The 13831-nt window shown below is 36.7% G+C and overlaps 1 protein-coding gene across 7 annotated transcripts in view; it reads right to left on the reverse strand.

Annotated features, from left to right (window-relative positions):
• LOC132797174 (teneurin-a) overlaps positions 1–13831 on the reverse strand; it is a 300879-nt gene that overhangs the window by 142929 nt on the left and 144119 nt on the right. For 4 of the 7 annotated variants that reach the window (XM_060808724.1, XM_060808720.1, XM_060808722.1 and 1 more), the window contains exon 3: positions 7140–8037. The exons of the other annotated variants lie outside the window; for them this stretch is intronic. In XM_060808724.1, coding sequence (XP_060664707.1) covers positions 7140–7285 — 146 coding nt within the window. In that variant the 5' untranslated portion in view covers positions 7286–8037. The remainder of the gene's footprint in view (positions 1–7139; positions 8038–13831) is intronic. 7 annotated transcript variants of the gene reach the window in all.

The raw sequence follows: 13831 nt of genomic DNA on the forward strand, positions 1-13831 counted from the left end.
CGCTTGAAGCTCACCGAGGAGATGAGAACGCTGCGGGATATGCTGCAACAAGAGAATCTCCGATTGCGACAATCAACAGCAGCAACAACAACAGCAACAGCAACAACAACAGCTGGCAGCAGCAGCACTTCTTCGAAAGTTCGCAAATCAATATTACGCATAGATACGTCCAAGAATAGTAGACATTAATTATAAATAGCATTCGATTCGATCAATCACATGCGGAATTGTTGCCTTCCGCGGTAAGTGAGCTTTTCAGGCATGACAAGTCAGCTGAACGTTGACAGAGCTGCATCCGCATTAAAGTCTGCATTTTGTGGCTCAGCTGCTGCTCATTTTGCTCAAGTTCTAAATCAAAATTGGCATTTCGTGTGCATGTATAATAAAGGAGATTTTGTGGATAAAATTCTATACAGCTTGGTTATAATATTTTTGTATTTATTTGAAAAAACAAATACCAAAAGTTTTATATATTTTACATTCGCATCAAATGCTAAGATTCTTTATTTCTATCAATTTTTTTACTTTGGTAATTTTTTTTACTATTGATAATTTTATGTATCTATTTAAGTTTTTGCTTGGAAAACATTTATTATGTATTGAAATGTACTTTTGGTTTGCCTATTTATATCGATCTTAAGTTTTGTATTAAATGTTTTTTTCCAATTTTATTTCTTTGTTCGATTTTGCTATTTATCTATTTTAACTTTGGATTTTAGTTTACCAAGTTCTTTGGCAACTCTTTAAGTTTTCGTTTCTAAAATATTCATCATGTATTATAAACTTTGCATATTTATATACCTATTGTATTAAATTGTTTTTCATTCTCTTTTTTTCGATTTTACTTGGTTCTCTCTTCGTGTATTTAGATGTTAATCGCCTTGTCTTTCTCTTTCAATCTTTCACTATCTCTTTTTTCGCATTCTATTATTCCGTCTCACTCACTGCTGTAATTTTTATTCAATTTGTTGACCTTTGTGCTGACTGTTTTGGGCCAGTTGCCGTTCATTTCACAAACAAATTAGTTGCCAACTGTCCGAAACAAATGTTGTGCTTGCTTCCCCCTCTTTTTGTCTACCTTCTCTCTCTGTCTCTGTATCTCACCCTCTCTCTCTCTCTCTCTCTCTCTCTCTCTCTCTCTCTCTCTCTAGCTGTAATCATATCAAGCTCAGCATTTCAATCACAATATTGCCTTAGCTACTTCAGCTGGCTTCTGAGCTTCATAACTCGAGTGTCGAGTGTTGCCTACTTTTGGGCGCCGGGTTGTCATATTGATTGGGCCATGCCTCATAACTGTGCATGTACGTGCATGTTCAAGAGGGGGGAGGGGGGAAAAGGGGGGCAGGTCACTTTTCTGCGCATTTTGGCTTGCCGAAGGCAGTGCGACTAGGTCAAGAGGTCATGCACATGTCCGGATGGTTAGGAAAAGGCGTACGCCGGAAAATTTGTCAGTGGCCAAAGTGGAGCAACGAAGAGAGAGAGAGAGAGAGAGAGGGGGGAAGTGAAGTGTTCTTGTTGCATATACATATATTTTCTATAGAGTGCTTGCTGTGGCAGCGAGCATTCCTTCATGTTGCATGCAAATTTCGCTGCTGCACAACCAGCAACTTTGTTGCCAGTTGCAAGTTTGCCTATGGCTGCCACACCCCCTCCCTGAGTACCTCCCCTCAGCCCACCCACTTGAGTGCTAGCATATTTCGCATATTTTGCAATAGTAATACTTTTTTTTTTATTTTGTTATTTTGCCTGCGTTTCGTTTCGGGTTTTTTTTGCGTCTCACTTCAACAGCAGCAGGAAGCCGGAAGCCAAAGCCATGCCAAACAGAACTCGGAACTTCTTGTAAGAAAAACCCCTCCTAAATAAAAAGTAGAAGAGAAGAGAGCAGCAAAAGGAACCTCCAAGTCGAAAGAGAGAGAGAGAGGGAGAGAGAGAGACTTGGAATCAAAACTAGAAGCCAAACACACAAGTTTTGTGCTGCTGTTCACCTGCTGTACTACAGAGGAGGGGAGTGGGAGGGAGGGGAGTGGGAGAAGGGAGAAGGGACAGTCAACTCCCTCGGCCAGAAATTACTTATGTACATTTCGCTATCGCTGTTGTTGTTGTTGTTAGTGTAAGTGAAGTAGGTCATTAGGGGCGTTTCACTGTAGCACTAAAGAAGCCGAACCGAGGAGGGAGGGGAGGGGGGCAGCTCCCCCGCCGCTGGGCTACTTGAATTATTAAATGTTTGCTTCACACACACACACACACATAGATTTCTGGCTGTGGCAGTTGCAAGTTGCCAGTTGCCAGTTGCAACTTGGCACCGTTCAAACTTTTCAGCAACAAAAACAAAACAAAAAAATGGAGAAAAAATATGAATGAAAGACGGACTCTTAAATTCAGTTTCATTTCCTTGCTGCTTTCTCATATTGTTTGCTTAAATTGTTAACATTTAAAGGGGGAAAGAAGAAGAAGAAGAAGAGCAGACCGAAGTCCTGCAACCAATTGGGAATCGAGTTAAACTCGTCGTAAATCTTACCCAGACTTTTGCAAACACACAAAAAACGTCAAGACGCAACTTACCTAGAAAAGAACAAGAAGTAGAGAGAAAATATTGTTAATAAAAGCAAAGTTCATAAACAATTTGTGGCGTTTAAAATGTTAGAACAACAACAGTTACTCGGCTATTAAGTTGAAAATGCTAATTTAATTTCAAATTTTCAGCAGAATCTTAATATTATTGTAAGCCTGTAACTAACATACAAACATACTTATATATGATTATTATCTTATTAATTTGAACATGAAATACATTTTGATAATCAGCTTAAGCACATTTCAATGCAGTGCGCTGAAGATGCACGATTGAGATACCCTGTAAAAACTAGTTTCTTGCTAGTTAAATGAGTGTTCTTTTAAGATCTATTTTATTGTCAATATCCGTTTCGAAATTCGTACTGTACTTACAAAAAAAATGCAGTTAATTTAAAGTGTGACCATACAACAAAATGAAGGATATTTAAAAATAAATACGGTCACGTTTGTTATGCTAATTATGATTTATATAATATGGGCACACTTAAAACATAAGGAGTAGCTAAGAAGTAGATGAAACATATTTGTTTAACAATCAAAACAAGAAATGTGTAACCACAAGAAAATAAAGAAAGAATTGACTAAACTTAAAAACAAAGAATGAAAAAATAATATAAAATAAAAAAATTAAAAATAAAAAAAAAATTAGAAAATTAGAAAAATAAAACATACAAATAAAAAAAATATATAAAAATAAAAGGTGAAATAAACAAATAAAATGTCAAAATAAAATTTATAGATAAAAAAATTAAATATTAAAATATAAAATAAATAAACTAAATATGAAAATAAAATATAAAAAAATAAATACATAAATAAAAATTGAAATAAACAAATAAAATATCAAAATAAAATTAAAAAAAAAAATGAAATATTGAAATATAAAATAAATAAACTAAATATGAAAATAAAATATAAAAATATAAAAAAATTAAATATAAAAATAAAATGTGAAATAAACAAATAAAATATCAAATAAAAAAATTAAATATTAAAATATAAACTAAATATGAAAATAAAATATAAAAATAAAAAAATAAAATATAAAATTAGAAAAATAAAACATACAAATAAAAAAAAATCTAAAACAAAGAAATATAAAAATAAAAATTGAAATAAACAAATAAAATATCAAAATAAAATTTAAAAATAAATATGAAAATAAAATTTAAAAACTAAAAAAAAATAAAATTTTTCTATTTTAATGCATTTATTTTTGCTTCAACTTTTACAGGGTATTTATTGGTTTACAGCCTTTAAGTATTTCTAACGCTGAGCTAATTTGAACTAACCACACAGTTATTTGACCAATACACACACACACAAACACAAACACACACACATAATATTTACTGTAGCATAATCTGGATCTATGCTTAGTCATTGTTCGTTTTGCCCCTCAACATGCAAACTCGAGTCTCAATGCAAATTGCTTTGGCCAAAACGCATCGCATCGCATCGCATCGATACACAACTTAAGCTGGCTGCTTACCTAATCTAATGTTGCCCCACAAAGCCTGCAACACATTGTGCTTTATGTTGCACATACACAAAGAGAGAGAGATGGAAGATGGGAGATGTGGAAGCTGCCTCAACTCCTTCATATCATTGAAATAGTCCAATAAAAAGTAATTGGAGTTTGCATTTAATATAACAAGCAACAAATTCCATTTTTCTTCCTCTCTCTCTCTCTCTCTCCCAAAATGAAAAAAAAAAAAAATGCTAGATTCTAACCCAGTTTGCTGGCAACTTTGGCATTGCCTCCCCTCTCCCCTCTCCACTCTCTCTTCCCTTTGCCATGCCTACAAACTATGCATACAAACGGGGCCAAAACTGTCTAGGGTATCTTAGTGTGTGTGTGTGTGCACAATGTATACACAAGAGCATCATCATAGATGTATCCACTCAGTCGTTGTTATTGTTGCCACTCCACTTCCCCACTTCCCCCCTTTTGCCCATCTCGGCCTCAGCTGCTGTTTGGCTCGTTGCTCATAAAACTCACTCAAGTAAAAGTACGAATGGTTTTCGATATGAAATGCATGAAAACTGACAGGCAAACATATTGCGCCGCATTTTTACCACACAGAGACGAACTTGCCCTCCCCCTCTCTGTCCATCTCTCCCCGTCTCTCTCTCTCGCTCTGCAGCACCACAATAAGCTCCTATAACCAGTTGGCTGTTGGTTACCACTTGCCCTCCTCCCTTCCCTCCCTCTCGCTCTAGCTCTTTGCTCTGTTTCGTTTTTGATATGCGATATGCGAACTGAAGCCTGAGAGAAGCTCTGCTTCTATCAAGCACTCCTACGCCCCCTCCATGCCACGCCTCTTCTTGTGCGGACCGAGGCTATTTGGCATTGTTGAAGCTCGTTTTATGAAAAGGATATACACAATATCCATATGCGACACACGAACTTCGCGTCTCACATCCATTTATACTTTATGCAGATGCTTTAGCCATCACTTTATCTCCCCCTTCCCCTTCCCCTTTCTCTCTCTCTCTCTATCTCCCTCTTCGGTTCGTGCGCTTTCTCGTTACCGTATCAAAATGCATATTGTACACTCGACAAGATACTCGCGAGCTTTATATGGCACATTTCTCTTTTAATATGCAACTTGGCAACTCAGCAACAGCAGCATCAGAAGCGTGGGAGGAAGGGGAATCGAGGTGCTTGCCACACTTGGGTGGCTCTTGTTCTTGTTCTAGGTAATCCTAGTGGCAAGTTGTTCCTCCTCTTCCTAAGACGACACATTGTAACTCGCAGCACACTTCACTTCAAGCCAAATGAAAATACAATTTCAAATGGGATTTACAAGTTGTAACCGATTTTTTTGCTTTTTTTTTCTAGCTCTCCCAGTCAGTCATTCAGCCTGAGCTCTAAAGCTTTTCTTAGCACGCTATCGTTAACATTGTATGTTATGTACAACATAAATAAAGTATAACAAACAAACAACACACAAAAAAATAGAAACATAAATAAAACTAAAACAACGAGTCAAGAGTTAGCTCGACAACAATTTTATTGCCCAGATCTTTGAAGAACAGTCAAATTCTTGCAGTTAAGTAGTTTCTCATGTACACGTTAAAGTTGACAATAGGCAGGTACTAATAAACGGACATATAAATAATATTCAATATAATCATCAGCTGTTGTAAATGATCTGTAAAGCTAGATTTTTATTTTAACTAAATGTTAAAGTTAACGCGGACTTTAAAAATACTAAATTTAACTATTAGAAACTTATCTTGTTATATGTTACATGACGATATGTGATTAGAAATTAGAATAAGTAGCGAGTCATATTAAATAAATTAGTTGATAGTGTTGCCAGATCGTTGGCAGAGAATTTCAACTGCTGATCTTCAGGTATATTCTACCTTAACTTAATCGTATAGTTAAATGATATAATATCACACATAGCTATTGTATGTAAGTAAATGTATGCATTATTTATAGCTTGCCTATAGTTAATGTGCACATTAGAGAATTAGTAAATAGAGTTGCCAGATTGTTAGAGATGCAACTTCAGCAATATTATAAACTCACTTAGTAGATAGAGTTGCCAGATTGTGTAAATATATTATAAACATGCTTATTTGCTATCTTAACAGTAATTCAAGTAGTAAAATAAGCATAAAATTGATGCAAAGAGTTGCCAGATCGTTGTTTGCTTATATTTCTTCGAGATTTGTAGCTTGCTTATAGATTAACGGCATATTAGAGTTAATGTACACATTAGAAATACAACTTCAGCTATATTTTAAACATGCTTATTTGCTACCTTAGCAGTAATTAATGGATACAGAGTTGCCAGATGGTTGACAAAAAGACTTGATGTCTTTCAACTTATTCAGACAAAAAGAAATGTAGCCAAAGCTATGTACAAATAAGTGCAACGGCGTTGCCAGACTGCTAATCACAGTAAAACGAAAAGCCTACAATAGCGTTGCCAGACTATGTAAGTTGATAAAAGTAAAAGTTATAATGATTGAAGTCAACAGCTATTAAATAAGCGCAACAGCGTTGCCAGACTGTTAATCACAATAAAAAGAAAAGCCTGGAACAGCGTTGCCAGACTGTGTAAGTTGATAATATTAAAAGTTATAATGAGTAAAGGCAACAGCTGTTAAGTAAGCGTTGCCAGACTGTTGATCACAATAAAAAGAAAAGCCTAGAACAGCGTTGCCAGACTGTGTAAGTTGATAATAGTAAAAGTTATAATGATTGAAGGCAACAGCTGTTAAATAAGCGTTGCCAGACTGTTGATCACAATAAAAAGAAAAGCCTAGAACAGCGTTGCCAGACTGTGTAAGTTGATAATAGTAAAAGTTATAATGATTGAAGGCAACAGCTGTTAAATAAGCGTTGCCAGACTGTTGATCACAATAAAGAGAGTGTCATTGGACAGCGTTGCCAGACTATGCATGTTGATAATAGTAAAAGTAATAATGATGCAGTCAGACAGCTGTCAGTTAATGTAAATCGTTGCTCGTTTATCGATTTGTTGTTGAGTTATTTGTTGACCATGTATATATGATAATATATGTTAGATATATAGTATATTTACCTGCTGGAATGGTTGGGCTCGTGGGCAAAGGGTTCGGCATAAATGTTGCGCACTGGCGGCACTCGGCGTGGCAATGGAGGCGGCACAGGATTATAGCCATCCATAATGGTATCACAATCGGAGTACTTCATCGATTTCATAGTCATTTTGGTTTTGCTATCGCTATCGTTATCGTTATCGGTATCGAAGTGAAGTAGTCTGCTTCACTTTTTACACACACACGCTTGAATTATGAGAAATGCGCTTAATGCGGTCTCTTTTACATGTATTTAATGTGAATTCTTCTTTTTTTTAATTTATTTGCATGCGCATTAAATATTTATTTACTCTCGTTTTTTTTTGTTTTTTATTCGTTTATCTCTTTCGCTCTCACGGTTGCTTCTACGATTATTATTTCCGCTGGCTTTTATGATTATTATTAATTATTATTGGCCACGTTTTGCGCGTTTGCATTCCATTAATCATGGGAGCATTGCAGGTTGTGCAAGTGCTGCAAATTATGCGTTATCAGTTCTCAGTATTCAGTATTCAGTTCGCAGTTCTCAGTTCTCGATGCTCCAATGCTCCAGTGCCAGGCAGGGGGCGTGGCTAGCCCTTGGGCGTGGGGTTGGGGGTGGCATCGCTGCCGCCGACAGCGTTTTTAATTGAATGCAAATATTCATTTACCTGCCACCGAACACAAATACAAACACTATCGCACACACACACACACACATACACGTTCAGTGTTTGCCTCACTCTCTTTATCTCTTTCTAACACAGTGTTGTTGTCTTCTCTTTTTCACACTCTTTTTGATAGCGCCTTCACATATTTTAACTTTTATCTCTCGCAACTTTTGTTGTTCTCCGCGTTGTTATCCTTGACTCTCGGTTCTCGGTTTTTTAGTCAATCGTAGACCTAGATTAGAGAATAATAATGATATGGGGGTAAAGAAGAAGCACATTAATTAAAGTCGTCAAATACACATTCAACCTTGTGACCAATTTCCATACGCTCTTCGTTAACGTTCTTAAGTTGATTTTTTTTTTTGGGTTTCTGCAGATTGATTTTTGTGCAAATTGCAGAGAAAAGCAGTTCACATATTTTAACAAAAACAGTTTTAGGCATTAGCCTAAAACCAACTCAAACGCAAAACGCAAACGCAGCAAATAGTTTTGCACAGCAGCTGCCAAAAACTTGAAAGCACACAAAATTCCATAGTTCTAAACAGTCAGTCAGTCAGTCAGCTCTGCTGTTTCTCGGTTCTCTCAGTTTTGTTGTGGCATAACAACAACAACAACGAGAACAGGGGGGAGGAAGGAAGGAGGAACCACATTTATTTCTGGCTGCAATGTGAAATAATTTCGTGTATCGATTTTAATTTTTGCAGCTCAACTCGGCTCAAGTTGGCATCATCTTTTTTGGTCGCCTTCTCTGCCTTCATCGAATCCCAGCTGAAATCCGCCGCAAATGGGCGCATCAAATGAAACCCCCCCTCCCTCAGTCACCTGCCTCCCTCTATCTCTCTCTCTTGCTCCCCTTTCGTTGGCCCCCCTCCCTGACTTGATTCTTCAGACTAGTCGGCAAACAATCAAAATAAGTGTATCCGTAACTGTATAGCTGCAGTTGTATCTCTCCAACTGTATCTGTATCTGTATCTTTAGCTGTATCTGTATCTGTATCTGTATCTTTAGCTGTATCTGTATCTGTTGCTAAAGCCTGTAGCCTTAGCTGGCATCTCGTAGTCCCTATGCTCAACATATTTGTTACACTTGCTCTCTGGCTTCGACCATTCGAGCCATTTGAAGCAGTCAGTCAGTCAGTCAGTCAGTGAAGCAGTTGTAGTTGTTGCTGTTGCTGTGTATCTGCCGCTTGTATCTCTCTAATCACAAAATCCCACCCATGATGTGCAACATCAACAACAACAACAACAGTACAAATATTCAAAGTCATCGTGTAATATTGAAAAAAAGAAAAGAATGAAAGAAGGAACGAGAGTGTATAGATGGGCATCGACAGGCAAGGCAAGGAGAGAAGAGGAGGAGGAGGAGGAGGAGGAGGAGAGACTGCTGCCAAGAGGGCAACGCTTGTGGCCAGACGAACGGCAGCCAATGCCAAACAATTTCAAATGTAATCCGTTATTGTGGTCGAAAAAGCAAAGTACAGATAGAGAGAGAGAGAGAGAGAGAGAGAGAGAGAGAGAGAGAGGAGTGAGCACGCTGTGTGTGTCTGTTTGTATCTGGCAGATACAAAAGCAAGCGCTTTTGGGATAATGTGGCATATCTTGAGGATTTTCATTTCAAATTAAATTTATGATATGGCAGAAAAAATTGAATTACCAAAGTTGCTGCTGCTGCTGAAGCGACACCTCAAATGAACCGCAAACTGCACAAAACACACACACAGATACAGATACACACACTCGTACAAAGCTGTAGATACAGATACAAAAAGATAGATAGCTAGCTGACCGCAAAAGCTTCGCAATTGTTCTGCTCGAATGTATCGAACTAACATTGCAACTAATTTTCCATTAATCAAAACCACAGCAGCAGAGGCGTCGTGGGCGTGGCACATTAATTAATACCCCCACAAAACGAAGAAGAAGAAGAAGAAGAAGAAAGGGGGCAAATAGCTTAGCTTAGCTGAGATGAGCTTGCATATATTGGCAATCGACAGAAAAACAGCTTGCCAACACCATTTTCAATAGACTCTCGCCGCCTCAGATACATTTGTATCTTTCGCTCAGCGTGTCGCTTCATCATCGTCAGCTTCAACTTCAACGCCATCGCCATCGCCTTCATCATCATCAGCGCGACTAATGAAACATTTGCTCACAAATGAAAATAATTTCACGTTCATTAAAAGCGACAACCGAACACAAACACCACAAATTTCAAACTGCCAAAAAATGTTTTCAACACGCAACCAAAAAACAACAAAATAAATAAGGAAGAAAACAAAAACTGAATGAAAAAAAAACAAAAAAAACAACTGGTAATCAAATAATTGCTCGCATCGGTTTTCCGCACACAAAAAATATATATGAAAAAGGAGAAGATGAAAAATAATTATGAAATTATGACAAGTGTAAAAAGGAATTACATGAATTTCAGTTGCAATTTTGACAGCCATAATCATAAGTGAAATACTCCAAAAGTTCGGCGAGTGTTAATCGATGTTGAAATTCCTTATTTTCAGAATATTTCCGAGATGACTCAACATCGCTCCGAATATAGTTGATGAAGTTAATTACAATTGGCATGACAACTTTTAATTATTAAAATATTGGAGTTTTCTTTGAAAGTTTAAAGTAAGTAAGTAAGTAAAGTAAGTAAGCCACTGAATATACCACACATACTGTCAATATACCATATACGAATTCTGGTATATTTCAGTATTTGTTGGTATAATTTTTGGTATATTAAAATGATAAATACTTGTGCTTGTGTTTGTGACATATATTTCGATATATTTTAGTATTTTTTCAGTATATTAATTTGGTATATTTAAACGATCACTCGACTATATTATGGAAGTATTTGTACTTGCCTTTCAAGTTGAAACCATTTGGTATATCAAATATACCATCAATATACCGCACATACATTGCGGTATATTTCAGTATTTTTTTCGGTATATTAATTTGGTGTATTTAAATGGCAAATACTTATGGTTTTTATGCTTAAAACACTTAATATACCAAATACACATATCGGTATTTTCAGTATTTTGTTGGTATATTAGTTTAGTATATTTAAATTATAAATTCACTGGCTTTATCGTCAAGTTTTAACCCGATATATTACAAAACTGTCAGCTTTTCACTATGGTACATTTCAGTATTTTTTTGGTATATTAATTTGGTATTTTTATTTAAGTCATATCTTACTTTTTCTTTCATTTTTTTAAGTACTTTCTGACTTTTTCTCACTATTTATAATTCGTTTCACATCTCTCTCTCTCTCTCTCTACATTATGATATATTTCAGTATTTTTTTGGTATATTAATTTAAGTCATATCTTACTTTTTCTTTCATTATTTTAACTATTTTCTGGCCTTTTCTCACTATTTATAACTCGCTTCACATCTCTCTCTCTCTCTCTCTCTCCACATTATGATATATTTCAGTATTTTTTTGGTATATTAATTTGGTATTTTGATTTAAGTCATATCTTACTTTTTCTTTCATTATTTTAACTATTTTCTGGCCTTTTCTCACTATTTATAATTCGCTTGACATCTCTCTCTCTCTCTCTACATTATGATATATTTCAGTATTTTTTTGGTATATTAATTTGGTATTTTGATTTAAGTCATATCTTACTTTTTCTTTCATTATTTTAAATACTTTCTGGCCTTTTCTCACTATTTTTAATTCGCTTGACATCTCTCTCTCTCTCTCTCTCTCTCTCTCTCTTTCTGCTATTTCCCTCTTTTAAGTTATCTCATTCTGTGCTGTGTGCCTTCTAGTTGAGTTTACCACAGGCTGCGCCTCAATTGTCTTGTCTTTTGGCCCAAGATTTAGTGGCCACAAACACGAAATGAAACGAAACGTTGTCCCCATGTGACTTGGCCTTAACTTGGCTAACTCTTGGCTACCTCTTCTAAGGCCTCCGCTGCTGTTGCACCACCATTAATCTCTGCCTGTTGGCTACCAGTTCGCTGCACTCACACACACATTCAGAAGTAGAAAAACCTACGCAAAAAATGCAGCGCGAAAAAAAGGCATGAACTCAAGGGGAAGAGAGGATTATTGGATGCTGGCGCGGAGCTGCTCCTTAAATTTTGTTTTGTAGTGCAAATCATGTTGACGCCCCCCGCCTCCAAAAACAGTGCAAAACAAAAACAAGAGGCAGCCAGGAAAACAAAAAAAACAAAAAAAAAGGTGGCCAAATGCTACCAAACGAGTTCAAAGCAGGTTTTGCAGTTGATGCAGTTTTTGGCCAAGCCAGTTTGGTTGCAAACGAAACAAGTTTTCATGCCGCAAGACGTTACAAGTGCCCCCCTCAACGCTCCCCCTTCTATCTCTCTTTACTTTGCCTTGGCTGCTGCAAAAATGTCAGCAAGGAAATGCAATTAAAATTGATTTTTATTTGATTTATAAACGAATTTCTTTGGGGTTTTGTTTTAAATATAAAACAATTAAATGGCGCAACAATTTCGATTGTTTATAAATAAAGTGGAGAGGGGTGAAGAGAGAGAAGGAGCGAGGGAAGGGGAAGGGGAAGGGAAGGGGAAGGGGAACACATTTTGTTGCCGCACATTTGCCACAAATGTCAGAAATAATCATCATGGGCAACACGGCATTTCATTTGACAGCCACAAGCGGGGGCCCCCATGAGCACAAGAAGAAGAAGACGAAGAAGAAGAAGAAGAAGGCTTCCCCCATCCGCTGTCTCCCCCTTCTCCACTCCCCCTTCTCTAACCCAGACATTGGCCGCACCCAGCACAAGCAACAAGAAACAACAGCAAAGGGTTACCCAAAACATTTTTATGTGTGGATTTTATTTCTCGACGTCTGCTTGTTATTGCCTTGCCCAAAGAGAGAGAGAGAGGGGGGGGGGGAGAGATAGAGCGGGGGGAAGTTCTACATTTTTCGGAAAAATGTTTCCAGTTTTTATGAGTGGGAAGTGCGTGCCGCTTGCCGCTTGCCGCTGCTTGCTGCATGCCACATCCACTTCTTTGGGGGCTGCTGCACACAGAACGATCTTCATGCCAGATGCAATGCATTCCCTTCCCCTGCCCCTTCCCCTTTCCTCTTCATGCTCTGCGCCCTCGCGAGAGTTCATATAAAATATGTTTTTCCAATTAGCGTTTATTTGGTTTTTCATTTTCTGTTTTATGTTTGCCAGATAAACAACAACAGCAGAGCAGCAACAACAATTAAGCACAACAACTGTGAACTGCTTCCAACGAAAGTGTCATAGAAGTTCATCTCCATCAAGAGAGGGTTGGGGGGAAGTAGAGAAGGCGTGTAGAACTGTCTCTTCGAATGGTGAATACTGAATGCAGCTGCATTGATTCATTTTGAGAGCCGACAGCTAATTGGCAGCAGAACCTGTTGAAATCTAAGGCACAAAACTTTGAAGAGCACGAGACACGCGTTTCTAATAAGCTGACGAAAGATGGAAATTCTATGCGCTCTATTTACAAAGCAAAGCTATTAGAAGTCAGCTAATATAATAATATATTATATATAATAATGTAATAGAAAAGAAGTCGCTGAGAAACAGAGATGATCCCCAAGTATTAGATTTACTTATAAATATATTTCAAAAATATTTATATAATATGTTATTTCACTTTTCCGATAACAGGAAAATCAATATAATAGAAATGCGTTGTATTCTATTTTAGGAAAAGAAAGCAAATACGAGTAAAGTTCCTTTATAAACTTTTGCTTCAAGCCGAAGACATCAGAAATATGATTTAACTTTGTGGTCTTTCACTTATACGATACTTAAGATAGTTAAGTTTACACTTTTACTATTCAAAAGAAGCTGCTTTAGAAAAGCAATGATTACTCATCAAATCGACAAATTTCATAATTTCTCAAACTTCAAACAAATCGCAAATAAAGCTAAAACAGGCGATGTTCATCGTCACTAATTGTTGTAGATTTATCGATATTCTTTGCTATAAAAGGTATAGAAATATTTGTAAGAAAAAAAAAGAGAATATTCAGCGTCATTTAAAATAAATGCTATG

The sequence above is a fragment of the Drosophila nasuta genome, chromosome X (genome assembly GCF_023558535.2).
Source record: "Drosophila nasuta strain 15112-1781.00 chromosome X, ASM2355853v1, whole genome shotgun sequence".
In the NCBI taxonomy this organism is placed as follows: Eukaryota; Metazoa; Arthropoda; class Insecta; order Diptera; family Drosophilidae; genus Drosophila; species Drosophila nasuta.